The sequence below is a fragment of the Xenopus laevis genome, chromosome 4L, assembly GCF_017654675.1.
Source record: "Xenopus laevis strain J_2021 chromosome 4L, Xenopus_laevis_v10.1, whole genome shotgun sequence".
Taxonomy (NCBI): domain Eukaryota; kingdom Metazoa; phylum Chordata; class Amphibia; order Anura; family Pipidae; genus Xenopus; species Xenopus laevis.
Genome location: NC_054377.1, coordinates 105,332,314 through 105,348,225, shown reverse-complemented (window position 1 = coordinate 105,348,225; position 15,912 = coordinate 105,332,314). Strand labels below are relative to the sequence as shown.

Sequence of the window (15,912 nt, the reverse complement as noted above, 5' to 3'; positions counted from 1 at the left end):
GTACAGACGGCGGTGGGGTGGGGGTGGAGGGGGGTTGTTATTGGAACAGGGGGCCCAGTGGGTTAGGGGCCCAGGTGGGACCTAGACCCCCCCAGGCCAATGCTGATGTGAGACTGGGATACTGTAAAAAGCATCTCTGAAACATGAATACAAAACGACCACTCACCTTGAGTTTCTTATTGAGTTTGCAGCAATATCTGTAGAGCTGTGCGAGGTTCAGAGGCCCAAAATCTGCATAGAAACTAAATGCAAATCACCATCAGGATCACAGGGTCATAAGCAACATATTCCTGACAGTTTAAATCCATAAATAACAGATACATTTCGTTATTATTATTCTTTATTAGACCTAAATGACACAACACAGTGAGGGGGGTCACATTATATGGAGCAGATTCATCAGATACTAGCAGCAAAAGTATCTTCTACCCATATATAGTTCTAACCTTCAGTACCTTTACTCCTGACTTACAAGTACAGTGTGAATTCACTGAAGATCTACAATATCAAACGGCCTTTAACAAGTTATAAGGAAAATAAGTAGATAAAAATGAAATGAAGAAATTGGCGTTTAATGGTACACAGATGCTTGTAGGATCAGTAAATTCTTTGTATCCTGAATGCAAAAAAATGCACTTCTAGATATTTTGTACTATTCTACCAATGCTGTAATATTATTTTTGTTTGCTCCCCAATATTACAAGGAGCTAACTATGCTGTCACATCACTATTTTCCCAGCTGACAGATAGAGTGAGAGTTAACTAAATATAGCTGCATTATAAACTGACAGTTGACAAACCTATGCAAATTTAGTTAGTGCAGACTTCCCTGCATTTGCATTTGTTTGCCTGCATTGCAGCTTGAAATAGAGCATGGGACAATGGAACTGTTAAGGTCCCAATAGACACAGAGATTTCTCTTGCCGAACGACCGATTTTAGCGAAGTCCGACCAATCCTTCGAAATTATCGCGCGGTTAGTGGGATTCGAATGATCGAACATTTTGCTATTTTTTCGGCCGACATCTGTCAGGAAATTGATCGGCCAGGTTAAAAAATCTTTGTTGGTCCCAGTGCAATCTATCTATGTTTGCAGGGCCAAGCAGGCAGCTCCCCTTTGTTTTTCTGGCAAATTGGTCTTTTTAGTTGATGGACAATTCGTACGATCATACGATTGTTCCGAGATAATCGTGGTCTCAAGATGACGATCAGATCTTTTAAAAATCTCAACATATATGGCCAGCTTTAGTGTACAGCTCAAGCGATGATCTAGGGAGTTGGACGACAGATGCTCTTAGGGTAAGTCATGATAGAAGCAGTTAGATTACCTGGGGGTGCATGGTGCAGTGTCAGAATAGGATATATTGCGTGCACCAGAGAACATTATGTAAAACAACACACCACAAACCATAAAATTAACCCCCCATAATTGAGGGTTTTTTACTCTTGTCAACATTTACCTTTCTCATACTTTCTACTTCCTCCTCCCCCTTCTGTATCAGTATCAGAAGGGGAAGGAGGATATAGAATATGTGTCTCATCTCATTATTGTATCTTTTTCCTTTTTTTTCAGAGCTCTCCATTTTTCTATTTAAATTCCCATAAGTACATTCCTCACTAAAGGGACGCTGACTAGAGGCTACTGTACCTGCAGATCCTGACCTGTTTCAAATCTCTGCTGTGTAACCCAGGGGCCTCAGGCACCAACAGTACGACCACTTTATATTTGCAAGTATGATGGTACTACTTATTTTGGGGAAAGTCCTTGGTTTCCTGACAAGCCCATTCAACCCTGCATGATTATTCTTATGGGCAGCAATGGATGTTATGGCTCTGTAGCCTATTTTCTTGAATAGAATCCACCAAACACCACAAACCTGCACTGTTGCTTCCAATAAACTTGTAATGTAATACAGGTATGTGACCTCTAATCCACAATGTTTATGACTTGGGGTTTTCTGGATAACAGAACTTTCTGTAATTTAGATCTTCATGCCCTAAGTCTACTAGAAAGTCTACTAGAAAATCATGTTAACAATAAATAAATAAAATTAGGCTGATTTTACTTCCAATAAGGATTAATTATATCGTAGTTTGGATCAAGTACAAGCTAATGTTGTATTATTACAGAGAAAAAGGAAATAATTTTTAAAATGTGGATTATTTGGATTAAATGGAGTCTATAGGAGACAGCCTTTTTTGTAAGTTAAAGCTTTACGGATAATGGATCCTATACCTGTATTACATTAAAAATGCAATAATATATATTAATTTTATGGTTACTGGCAAATGGCCAAATGAAATGCAAGCTGCTCCTGCTGTCAATATACTTGCAGAGGACAAAGCTTCATAGTGATTATAATGTGGTCTTCTTTATTTGAATATTACTACCCAGCAATTACAAGCCCTGGAGTACCTAAGTCTGAACATACAGCTGGTTATATATACAGTATAGATAGAGAGAGAGAGAGAGAGAGAGAGAGAGAGAGAGAGAGAGAGAGAGAGATGCTGCACCCCATAGACAGTTGTTTCACCTGGATGCCTGAGCTAAGAAATAACACAAGCAATGCAAAAGAAGGGCACTAACAGGACTTGTTGAATCAATCTTCCAAAGGTTTATTTTGCTCAACGTTTCGGTCCTCCACAGGGACCTTCATCAGGAATCAAACACAGCAAGTCCTGTGAGTGCAGTTCTTCTGCAATGCTTATATATATATATCCGAGCCACATAATCATGCTGTAATAAGACTAAAGGCAGAGTAAAATGATGGAAGCACAGATGAGCAGGTTGAAGGATCTACACCCTCTGATCAGGAGGATTAACATGATTACTGGAAGCAGAGGATCAGAAAAAGTCACAGACTGAACTGACTTCCAGCTGTATTGCTGGCAGGAGTAAATCTAGCAGTCACTTTATAGCATCATATATTTACTCATAGGGTATATGTGGCAGATCCTGAATGTTTTGTTCACTAACAAAAAATCTGATCTTATGTATGCTTTGTGGAGAATATCTGTGGCCCTTGCATATACGGCACATAGAAATATCGGTTTACAAAGCTTGATTGAGATCAGATTCCTGCTGTGAGTGCAAACATACAGGATATACCTCATATCCCTTGGAGTAAATAACTGAAGCTAATGCTAATAAATTACTGCCAGTTCAGAACAAATATATGTGGTAGTATGTCATCTCTACATTGCAGAATACGTTGCGCCAATAGAAAAACAAACTCTGATAATCTGAGGCATAAAAAAAGAAATCCGGGCTCCCAATCATATGTCAGGGCTTGCAAATAAGCTAGTGATTATTTACTTGGATGGAGGATGGAATCTCAGTTTACAACAATCTCTGCTTGCTGTTACAGTATACATTCTCACAGCCTTCCAAACTGCTCCTGTTACAGATCTGTGGCTGCTGCTTACTAGGCAATAGAACTGCACATAGCAATTAATATAGCTGACTACAAGCAGTTACTTGTAGATCACATAATCAGCCACATTAATCAAAGGTGAAACAGAGCTTGTTAAAAAGAAAAATGTCACTATTCTCTATTCACCTGCATAGGATTTTCAAGGGCATATTTATCAAAGGGATAGAGCTCCCTCTATTTTAATATTTTTTATTATTATTATTAACATGTATTTATATAGCGCCAACATATTGCGTAGCACTGTAAAGTAAATGTGATTATACAACTTATTCACATGAATGACATACATAGAACATATGGAGTTACATACATCACAATCAATACAGGTACAAAAGGTGAGGAAGGCCCTATGCAGAAAGAGCTTACACTTTAAAGGGAAGGGAGTAATACACAAGGTGTGGGAGTGGGCAAGATCGAATTAAGTGGGTGAGAAATGTGGTACTGTATGTGGTTTTGCATTTGGTAGTTAAGCAGAGTGAGGGTAGGCTTCTCGAAAGAAGTGCGTTTTAAGAGATTTCTTGAAAGCAGAAAGGTTGGGAGAAAGTCGGACAGACCGTGGGAGAGAGTTCCAGAGGAGGGGTGCAGCCCTTGCAAAGTCTTGAATGCGAGCATGTGAGGAGGTAATGAGAGAAGAGTTGAGTAGCAGGTCAGTAGAGGAGCGTAGTAAGCAGTTGGGTGAGTATATAGAGATGAGTTCAGAGATGTAGGGGGCAGAGTTATGAAGTGCTTTGAATGTCAGTGTCATTAATTTGAATTTGATTCTGAAAGGTAACGGAAGCCAGTGCAGGGATTGACAGAATGGCGTGGCAGAGGAGGAGCGGTTGCTGAGGTGTATGAGCCTCGCAGCAGTGTTCATTATGGACTGGAGAGGTGACAGTCTCTGGAGGGGAAGGCCAATTAAAAGAGAGTTACAGTAGTCTAGACATGATATGACGAGAGAGTGAATAAGAATTTTGGCAACATCTTGCGTGATAAATGATTGTATTTTGGATATGTTCCTTAGGTGTAAGTGACATGATTTGTCTTTAAACATCCTATACAAGTGAATGAATATGAAGGTATTCATTGTAAAAGTCTTGTTTCAGATGATAACATCCTTATTCCATAGATTTCACTTTGCCTATATGGTACTTAGGTCCCAATCTTATTTAATCACCATGTAACCAAATTTATCATCAGGTCCAGCTGGAATGATTCTGACCAGACTGGGTATAAACACGCACAGGCACAGGTGGAACATTATAATTGAAATGGCCAAACTTTAAAAAAGCATGAATGCAATGAAGAATATCAATATTCTATAATGTCATTAGTCAGGAGAAACACTGAACTATACTTACTTTTCATACACAAACTCCTCATCTGTACAAAAGTAGTGAGTATTTAGGGTGCTTTTTGGTTTGTTCCTCAGTGTAGCAAAATATAAGCGATCTGAAAGAAAGCACATGGGATAATAGTAAAAGGTGCATCACCTTATCACTTGTTAAACTTTGAGGTGTGTAACACTAGCAGTAGATGGTACATGTATGGGACCGGTTATCCAGAATGCTCGGGACAGGGGTTTTCCTGATAAGGGATTCTTCTGTAAGTTGGATCTTTATTTGTCTAATATTCGATCGAATAGTCCCAACCCGAAAATTTGAATCGCATTTTAATGGAGTTTTCCTCCAAAAATAACTCAAATGTCAGGAAGGCAATTAACATATTGAAATGGTTCAACAGACCTTTGCCATTGACTTGTAAATTAACTCGGCAGGTTTCAGGTGGTGAATATTTGAATTAGAGCTGTTTCCATGGTCGAGGTGTGATAAATTTCACATTCAAATTTACATTCGAGTTGGTGCTTTTAAATTTGAATTTGTGAGTTTTGACACAAAAAAAAATTGAACTTGAATTTATCATTCGAACCTTAATAAATCTGCCCCATAGTCTTCTAGAAAAGCATGTAAACATTAAATAAACCCAATAAGCTGCTTTTGCTTAAGGATTAAATATATATTAGTAGGGATCAAGTACAAGCTACTGTTTTATTATTACAGAGAAAAAGGAAATCTATCACCATTTTGGGGATCTTAGTTTTTGCCTATTACCCTGCTGCTTTGGGTTGCACCTGCAGATTCACAAGTTCCCGATTCATGTTTAGCTGAGTTACAGAACACAGGTATGGGGTCCGTTATCTGGAAATCCATTATCCAGAAAGCTGCAAATTAAGATAAGGTCATCTCCCATACAGATCATTTTATTCAAATAATCCAAATTTTTAAAAGAACCTACTCAAGAACATGTAACAAAAAGATCATGTGGTTATCTACCATCTCAAATGCATTGTCAGCATGCTGTTACAATTTATTTTAAAATTGCTTTGTGCTGCAGGAAAGTACAAAGTGTCATAGTCAAATTAACATCGCCCATTTCTCTAGCCAGTGGATTATGAGAAGCATTAGGAGGGTGATCTAATGCAGCAGGTCTTAATTATATTTTTCATCAAGACCTGATAATCAGTGCCCAGGCCTCACCCAATTGAAATATGAATAATGAAATTACCATTAATGTTACAGGTGTCTGGAAAAGCTCTACCAAAGCAATTCAGTTGCAATATATCTTCAATTATATATTGCATATGTTACATATTTATTTATATAAATGGACAGTATACCCCTTTTTTCAACAATGAATATAATTGTTTCCATTGGAAAATACTTGTTTTTCTTATTTCTTTAATTAAAGAGGGCAGAATTTAAAAAGGAACTAAACATTCTGCTTCCTGATCCCAATGAGCAAAGGCAAAACAAATCAGCAGTTTAATGTATAAATAAACCCCTTGCCACCCCCAACTATAGCCTGTAATATTTTTAGATAGATAACAGCTCATTATACAGAAGCTGTTCAGTTGATGCTTTTGTCATTAGCCAAAAATAGGAAACCTATCTACCCTGCTCCACAACAACCTCCAATGTCTTCTTCCTGTCACCCATGCAGTTTTTAGACTTAACTTTGCTAGAAACATGTATATCGTCAGTTAAGTCATAGAAATTATTGGAAAGATCAATGTGCAATTTGGCTCCAGACAATGTGGGTCATACATAACTAATTCTGGTGTTTTGGCAGTTGCCAGATCAACCATAATCAAGCAGTCATGTACTCTGCTTGGATAATAATCCTATACATATACTGGTATGATCTCTGCTAAATGGATTTACCAATGTGTCTGATAACAAACTGATTTTTATGCAGATTTCAACATACGGGCAAATATCAGCCAGTGTAATCATACTGGGACAATTTATCCAAATGCTAACTGTGCTACTTTGGAATCTGATATATTGACTGACTAAATGAATTCATTTTAAGATCCTTTCTAGTCTATAAAACAGGGGTTCCTCCCAGAAACTACTCATTTTAATTATAATTATAATATGAAACTGAAGAAATCCTTGTGTCTGCTATGGAAGAAAAGTCAAGATGAATAAGCAGCTTTTCTTATATGATAAACAGAACAATTCTACATAGCTTGTTTGTGGTGTAGGAAGGATATGATTGCATGTTACATGGCAAAGATTAGGTGTTAGACTGCTCAAGATGAAAGCCAAATGGTTAATGGCTGATGGGAGCAGCAAAAGAGAGGCTGTGATCTGGGCGGTGGAAATTTTACAAGAGTGTTTGAATGAAAGAGTACAAGGTTTCGGATGAAAAGATATACTGTAACTGTGTCACAATGCTCAGAAAGAAACAGAAGAAAAGGCAGAAATGAATGCAGAAAACAAATCCCGGAACAATGTTTCCTTCTTACAGTACAGCAGGGTTAGTTGTTGCAGTAGGGGATGAAAGGGAACTTTTACCATTTTGTCTTAAAACAGATATTTTGTTGGACTCTAGTTAAAAATTAAAATTAGAGACCTGCAATTTCTCATTTTATCCTTGAAAGTTATTGTTTTGGAGATATAAATATGTTTTCTGTAGCTTTTATCTTCAGGCTATGTTGCTGTTCACCAAATGGAGAGTAGTACTCTAACTAACAAAATTATTTTATTCACTAACCTTAAAAACAAATATGTCCCAGGAATGGTAGGTGCCAAACAAAGCATTTCACCATGGTTTAAACAAACTCTACAAAAATACAGATACAATATAGATTACAACCACCATAATAGGCAATATTTACCCTTTAAAAGTTTATCATCCTGAATATCAGTGATAGGGAATCACATCATCACATCAGAACTCCTGTTAAATAACTAATAATTAAATGCGATGCTAGTATTCTAATCTGGGTTGTATAATAAAAGCAGCTACCCTCCAGACAAACACATTCCAGCAGCAAGGAACATTACAGCAGTCTAAAAAAGCAACCAAGCAGTTCTACAGTGGCAACCTGGATATTTTGGTAAATGCTTGAAAGGCTGTTCTAGGCTGCCGTTGATCAGCAAATTATGCCTGCGTAATGCTATCTAGGTCTGGGAGGAAATGTAACACAGTTTGCCCTTGTGTAGTAACCCATACAACCTATCAGCTGTTTGCTTTTAAACAAGCGAACAATAAATGCTGCCTATTAATTAGTTACTATAGCTAACTAAACCTATAGCAAATGTTGCACCTTCCATTGCATTACCCCTTAGTGTACAAGAAATTCCAAGGACTTCCCATTTTTCATTCTGCATGAGATGGCACCAGATTGTGTAGTGTATTTGATGAGATTGCAAAAGCTGCAATACATGGAACAGATAACTGAGTAATTCTGTAAATGTTTAATTTGTTGTACACCTATATCAGACTATAAAAAACACACAAAGAGATACACACTGATCTTTGGAATGCCACTTATTAAAAATGTATAGTATTGTTTCCACATATAAAGAATATTATACCATGACATGTAGGGGCACATTTACTATTGGTCAAATATCGAGGGTTAATTAACCCTCGATATTCGAACCTCGAAGTAAAATCCTTCAACTTTGAATATCGAAGTCGAAGGATTTACCGCATTTCGTTCGATCGAACGATCGAAGGAAAAAACGTTCGATCGAACGATTAAATCCTTTGAATCGAACGATTCAAAGGATTTTAATCCATCGATGGAATGATTTTCCTTCGATCAAAAAAAAGCAAGGAAAGCTTATGGGGACCGTCCCCATAGGCTAACATTGGTGCTCGGTAGGTTTAAATGGCGAAGTAGGTAGTTGAAGTTTTTGTTAAAGAGACTTTAATGGTCGAATAGTCTAACGATTTTTAGTTCGAATCGTTCGATTCGATGTCGAAGGTTGAAGTAGCCAATTAGATGGTCAAAATAGCCAAAAAAAACTTCGAAATTCAAAGTATTTTTTATTCTAATCCTTCACTCAAGCATAGTAAATAAAGTTAGGTAATGATTACAGTGCAATGCAATGTTACATACATATAATATTTTGTAATTGTGATGTAATACAGCAGTAAGTGTTAAATACTCTATAGCACAAAGCATTATGTCCTTTTATGTCGCTATGTAAGAAAAAAAGACTACTCTTTGAGCCTCTACAACATAATGAAAGAGTATTTGATGATACTTCTGAGGCTATCGGTTGCCTTGGTGAGACTTTAACTACCACACACACAGGGCAACCCAGTAGAGGAATGGTTACTACAACATAAAGATAATTATCTGATTATTATCCCTTGCCTCTACAGACACATACGGTAAGTAATATTATACCCTTATCAGTCATACTGTGATCATTATGTGCTGCACAAATGCAAAATAAGACAAAATAAATATTAAAATGAATATAAATGGGGTCTTCCTTGGGCACAGAGTGTTTGCAAACAATCTGCAGACAAGCAGAGACTGTTTAGTGTCCGTTGTCATGGTGAGCTTGAGAATTTGAAAACAAAGCCAGGAAGTGGATGTAACAAATGTAAAAGTGCAGCATGGCATAGAGTTAAGCTCCCCATAGACGCGACGATTCTTCTTGACGAACGACCGATTTTAGGGAAGTCCGACCAATCCTACGAAATTATCGTGCGGTTAGTGGGATTCGAATGATCGTACATTTAACGATTTTTCAGCCGACATCTGTCAAGAAATTGATCGGCCAGGTTAAAAAATCTTTATCGGTCCCAGTGCAATCTATCTATGTTTGCAGGGCCAAGCAGGCAGCTTCCCTTTGTTTTCCTGGCAAATGGTCTTTTTAGTTGATGGTCAATTTGTACAATCATATGATCGTTCCGAGAAAATCGTGGTCTCTCGATGAAGATCTGATCTTTTAAAAATCTCAACATCTATGGCCAGCTTTACAGTTGTACTTACAGACAAGGCTTATGACACTTACTGTGAGGTGAGGGCTTACCAGCAAATTAAAGCAGAGTAAATGGGTTTCAGGGAACTGAAGGCAAACGTTTAAATACTCTGGGATTAACAGGCACCTAGGAGTGCCAATGGAAAGTACAAGGCTATGGATTATATCATTGTGCACGTGAGACCATGACAAGGATGTCCAGCCTGGGAGCCTCCAGCTGTTGGAGGAATACAACTCCCAGCATGCTCATAAAGCCTTCTGTTATTGGGAGTTGTAGTTGATGCCCCTGGTCTATGGTAGTGAAGGAAGAGTAGGATAAGAGAATATGTTACAGGATAAAAATAGGTGTTATATCAATGCAAATCGGGGCATAGGGGGTTTAGTTAGGGTTGTGGGACAAGATTAGACAATGTCTGTTGCTGCAGGTGCCCAGGAGGTGAATAATGCACTGACAGTTAGGGCTGTGTGACAGAATAAGGGGCACAGCAAGTGTAGGGCAGATAGAGTTCTTGATAGAGGGAACATAGGGCTGACAGATGACTAGCGTGCAATATACACAATATATATATAATAATGCACCTAAACACATTGCACAGGATAAGCACAAGCTCAGCTCCTCCCGTTTCTATACTACATCTCCCACAAAGCCCTGCTGCCACATGCTCTGAGGCTAAGCTGGAGACGTGATGTGCAGTCTATAAAACAGAACTCTGAATTAAAGGTGCATCCGTCACAGCCCTCTCCCCCGTCCCACACAACGTTATGCACCTTGCCCAGGATCTCCCCTCACCTTTAATCACTTCCGATGCGCTGATGAGCTCCTGATTGTCCATGCCACAGTCACGGGGACACTGCCTGTGCTTATCGCATCGCCCTTATAGTATTAAAAGCCCGGGAGCGCTCTCACACCCTCATGGTGGCACCGATGTCGCCTTTGTCCCTTAAGCGCCCATTCTCCTGTATGGCTTACTTCCTGGTTACGGCAGATTTTCCCACTCTCGGGCTGAGGGGGGTCCCACTGTCACACGCGGGTGGTTGGTTCGGTCTCCTCAGCCAAGTCCCACTTAACTCCCCCTGTTTCTTCTCTTCTAAGGCTACGATCTTAAAGTCACAGCTCCTAGTAATCAGCAACCAATCAAACACTGGGCTCCGTTTCTAAGGATTTGTTTCGCCTGCCCAAAGAAGGAGGGGCAGACTTCCGAGCGTTAACCCCTACTGTGTGGCAGAGCCGGGATGAGGCTCATCCCAATACATAAATCATTAACAGCGCAGCCATGATTAGTTCTATATATAAACTGGTCATAGCCGGGGTTACTTTTCACTTCATATACCGTTTAGAATCACGTGCTGTTAGCTTATGCCTCACTTATTTAACTGTAACTAAACGAGAATCTCTGCATCTGACATTTGAGCATATTTAGCAAACGCGAAAACTGAGCTCAGTAAACTGCTTCCTACTGAGTACGCTAACCTGTGGCGAATGAGCCCCACTGTCACACTGTGCCTTTTACAGCACCTGCTCCTCACCCGCCTCCTGTTAATTATAACTTCCGCCCTTACAGCAGTCACATGTCAAATCTTTGACAGGATATTGTACTGTAAATATATATCAAAGCTGCTGTTCACCTTTACATTAACTGTTAGGGGTTTATAATGGATGATGTAGTAAGTGAGACAATGTGCAATAGGTTTTCATTTTGGTTTTTGAGTTGCTTTGCTGTTTATTCAGCAGCTCTTCGGTTTCCAGTTTCAGCACTATGGTTTCTAGGGTTAAAATGACCCTAGCAACCATGCATTGATTTAAATAAGAAACTGGAATATGAATAGGAGAGGGCCTGAATATAAAGCGGAGTAAAAAAAAAAAACAATAAATTTGTAGCCTTGCAGATCATTTGTAATTAGATGGGGTCGGTGACCAGAAAAGAATGCAAATAATTCAAATCCTATCAGCAGAAAACTGCACCAGCCCGGGGTTATACCAGTGAGCACCATGGAGCGATCCACTTCCATCTTTCTTCTTCAAATTTCCCGGGGGAAACGCATGCGCAGTCAGCTGCGATTCTGGTGAAGAAACCACGTGAGGCGGCCCCCCTCGCTGGCTTACCCATCTGGTAGTGAGGCATCCGAGGCAGGAACACTAGTGCGGAGCGCGCAACTGCGCTCTCTCGCACTAGTAAAGCCGAATTTACTCTGCTCTTAAAAGTACAAGAGCGTTTTTTTGCCACCCCTGGAAATGTATCTGGCACTGCCACCTGAGGCGACTGCCTCAGCCCACCTCATTAGCCGAGCGCCCCTGTGCGAAATAGCTGACTTTTTAGTTAAAGCACGGCTTTCCAATCTTCTGTGCACAAATACAGTGGAAGATGGAAGAAGATCGCTCCGTGGTGCTCACTGGTATAACCCTGGGACAGTGCCGTTTTCTGCTGATAGGAGCACTGGCCCGGGGTTTCAGGTACGTCAATACCATCACTTGGGGGTGCCTAACATTTGGCACCCCCAAGTGCAAACAGACTTTCCTTCTCCTTTAACAATAAAGGGAACTAAATCACTAAAGGGTTACTATCAGAGCCGGGCCAACCCAGGCAGGCACGCATGCACAGAAGCGCATATACTCACAGTAATTCCAGCAGAGGCTGGAGAGAGACTGAAACTGTGCTCGTGCGCACATGTGCAGAGGCGCATTTACGCTCACAAATGACAGCAGCGGCCAGGGAGAGATGGGACCGGACATGGGGTATGCGACAGAGCAGGTACGTGCCAGGTGCCCCCCCAGCTTCGCGCCCTAGGCACGTGCCTACTCTGCTTACCCCTAGTTCCGGCCCTGATTACTATCATAGGAATTAACTATTATATTTAATCATGTCAATCACACAGAGCCCTGCATATGTGTGTGTGTGTGTGTGTGTGTGTGTGTGTGTGTATATATAGCCCTATCAGCCACTATTCTCTCTTTCTAGGCCAGTGATCCCCAACCAGTGACTCGTGGGCAACATGGTGCTTACTGTCCTATTTGATGTTTATCCCAGGGGCCACAAATCAAGTGCTCATTTTTTATTTCCTGGCTTTTTTTTAAGGCACAAAAAAACAGGTGCATTACCAATCAGTCTTCTGCAGGCTTTCACTCCACATGGTCCTACCAAATAGCCAATCAATGCCCTTTCTATGAGCTTTTTCCATGCTTGTGTTGCTCCCCAACTCTTTTTACATCTGAATGTGGTTCATCGGTAAAAAAAAAGGTTGGGGATCCCTGCTCTAGGTCATACACATAAAGATCCACTTATTTGGTGAGGTCACCAAAGGAGCAGATTGTTGCTGGATTAGGTTACCCATGCACTGGGCCAAATTGGGGCCAACGATTGGATCATACAGGAGGCCTACATGGACCATGCTTCCATCTGGCACAGTGAAAAGTGAAAGGCTTAATTTGTATCTGTTGATGGCCCAATCCATTAAACCTTCTTTGGGCTATGGCAGATGCAACGCTTTATTAACCACAGGAAATCTCCTCTCACACTGGTGAAAAGGCTCCTGAAAATACCTGCCCATCCACATTGATTTGAATCTCCACATGTAAAATACTTTACATGCGGTAGTCAATCCCTGGTAATCACCTGATGCATTCTATGGCTGTCACCAATCTGACTTTCCCAGTACATTTGCTGTGAACCGCACTATTGTACCTCTAATATTCTTTCATATGTTGGCGCATATTGAGCAAAGTTTAAAACTTGTCTCACCTTTTGATAAAGGGGTGAGAGATAACTCCTAATTCACTTTTTAAAGCTAGAACTGGTAAATATCACCTGAGATAATCGTGGAACTATCTGAAAAACGGTTTTCCGCCACCTTTGCCTGTTGATTGGAAAATAAATGTTCATTCAGGGCTGTAGCCAAATCAGATTTAGATGTAGCCAGATTTAGATGTTTGAAAATTGAAGTTGATGTTTGCATTAAGCCTGCCTTTACAACAGACATATTGGAATTGAAAGAAAACAAAGCTCATTAGAGTGAGGAATACCACAGGTGTTATACAGAAATCCATTATCTAGAAAGCTCTGAATTACAGAAAGGCCATCTCTCATAGAGACCATTTTAAGTAACTCATTTTCAAAATAATTTCCTTTTTCTCTGCCATATGTTATGTTATAATGTGCTTCTTGGTGATGACCATGAGCATCTGATATAGTCAGTGGTGGAACTATTGGGGTAACAGAACCAGCAGCTGCAATGGGGTTCAGAAGGAGAGGAAGCTCCCCCAAGCAGTACAGAGGATGTGTCATAATATTACAGTATCTTATATTTGAAACACAAGGTTGGCTGAGCTAGAACGTACTGTTTTTCCTACTATTGATGTTCTTCTGCTTGTTAGCTCAGTACCCAGAAGCACAGTCAACATTAAATACAAAACTGAAAAAAAGAATGTTCAAGACAAAAAATGTGATAATGGTAAAGGTGTGGTTCAATTAAATGAATGTAACAATGCAGTCTTTCTGCATTTGACACACAAGTGATAACTTCCAGGGAATGTATTACAGTTATGTGGTTGACCCACCCACCATACCTGTGTTTCTCAATCAGTTTCAGCTAAGCCCCAGTTATATAGACACATACTGTACATATTTTAGAGTTTTCACAATCTTTCTAAATGGCTAAAATGTTAAAAAGGTTACAGGGATAACCCGGAGTGGGTTCTTTTAAAATAAACTTGCAAATAGTGCTCCGCTGAGCATTTTTGCTATTCCCTTTTCCCTTTCATTTTTTATATTACATGCTTTACATTTACAAAATAACGGTTTTATGTTGTTAAAGGAACAGTAACATCAAAAAAATGAAAGTGTTTTAAAGTAATAAAAACTTAATGTAATGTTGCCCTGCACTGGTAAAACTGCTGTGTTTGCTTCAGAAACACTACTATTGTTTATATAAATAAGCTTCTGTGTAGCAATGGGGGCAACCATTCAAAGGAGAAAAGGCTCAGGTTACACAGCAGATAGTAGATAAATTCTGATGTTATCTGTTATCCACTATTTAACCTGTGCCATATAGCTTTTTTTTAATTTCGGCTATTGTTATACAGCAGCTTGTTTATATGAACTATAGTGGTGTTTCTGAAGCAAACACACCAGTTTTACCAGTGCAGGGCAACAGTACATTATATTTTCATAACTTTAAAACACTTTCATTTTTTGGTGCTACTGTTCCTTTAAAGCAGACTTTGCTCAGCAGCTCTCTCAAGACTGCTAGGCCGATGGTCCAAGGGTCATTTGTATACATAGGTGACACTTCCAGTGAGATATTGCTGTGTATATCACTCCCTCTCTGCCAATATCAGAACTGTCCATTTTTAGACCCATGGGCCACCAGCCCGCCATCTCTGTGAGAGAGCTACTGAACCATATCAAATAAAAAAGAAAATGAAAGCAAATGACAGTAAGTTCAGCAGACCACTCAAGGCAGTGGACATTACTTTTAAGACAATACCTTATACACAGTCACCTCTGTGATGTAAAGAGTTATTGATTTGTGCCTGTGTGGTGAGGTACCATTCTGAAGCATTTATTCAGCAATAAAGCTCCAGTTACTGTTTTGAAGAACTACTGGCTCCCAAATAGTTGTGAAGAGTGATAAAACATGTTTGTTTTATGTTGGTGACCCTTTTTTGCAATGCTACAACAAGGGACCAGATGAGAGAGTCACATGTAATGCTATCTTTGCCCAGGAGCAACATGAGACTACTTAAAAAAACGTTACGCATCATAATCTTCCATTCGGTAGTTAATACATATTTTTTTATAAACAAGAGGGCAGAGCAGCCTATAGGGACTGTCATATATAGACAGGCTCTCTTTCAAAATGTTTGCAGTACAAAATTAATATACAGGGTGAAAGAAGCAACCAGCTGCACTATTAAAAACAAGAGGGATAAAGAGCCATGTGAGAAGAGCAGAAGAGATTGAGCCTGGAGATTACACATGGGCTCAGGGAGAGCAAAGGGAGTTTTAGGTTGGTGGTATTAACACTGGAGTAATCCTTTAATCCCACTATTCTCACCAACAGGGTCTTGTAAATATTGTCAGTTAGTGTATTTCTGCTGCCCTCTACTGATAGCTCTGGCAGTTTCAGGGATGATTTAAAGAATGTGCAGAATTTTGAAAAAAAAAATGATCTTCGTTTATAGTAGTATGCAAGTAGTATGATATGTAAACT

General features: G+C 39.6%; 1 protein-coding gene across 3 annotated transcripts in view; it reads right to left on the bottom strand.

Annotated features, from left to right (window-relative positions):
- Window positions 1–10,874, bottom strand: part of cdc14a.L (cell division cycle 14A L homeolog) — a 43,861-nt gene extending 32,987 nt beyond the window's left edge. The window contains exons 1-3 of one of the 3 annotated variants that reach the window (XM_018256590.2): window positions 10,496–10,874; window positions 4,774–4,864; window positions 167–242 (exon numbers count right to left, since the gene is read on the bottom strand). In XM_018256590.2, the coding sequence (XP_018112079.1) occupies window positions 167–242; window positions 4,774–4,864; window positions 10,496–10,538 (210 nt within the window). In that variant the 5' untranslated portion in view covers window positions 10,539–10,874. 3 annotated transcript variants of the gene reach the window in all.
- Between the last annotated feature and the right edge of the window lie 5,038 nt (window positions 10,875–15,912).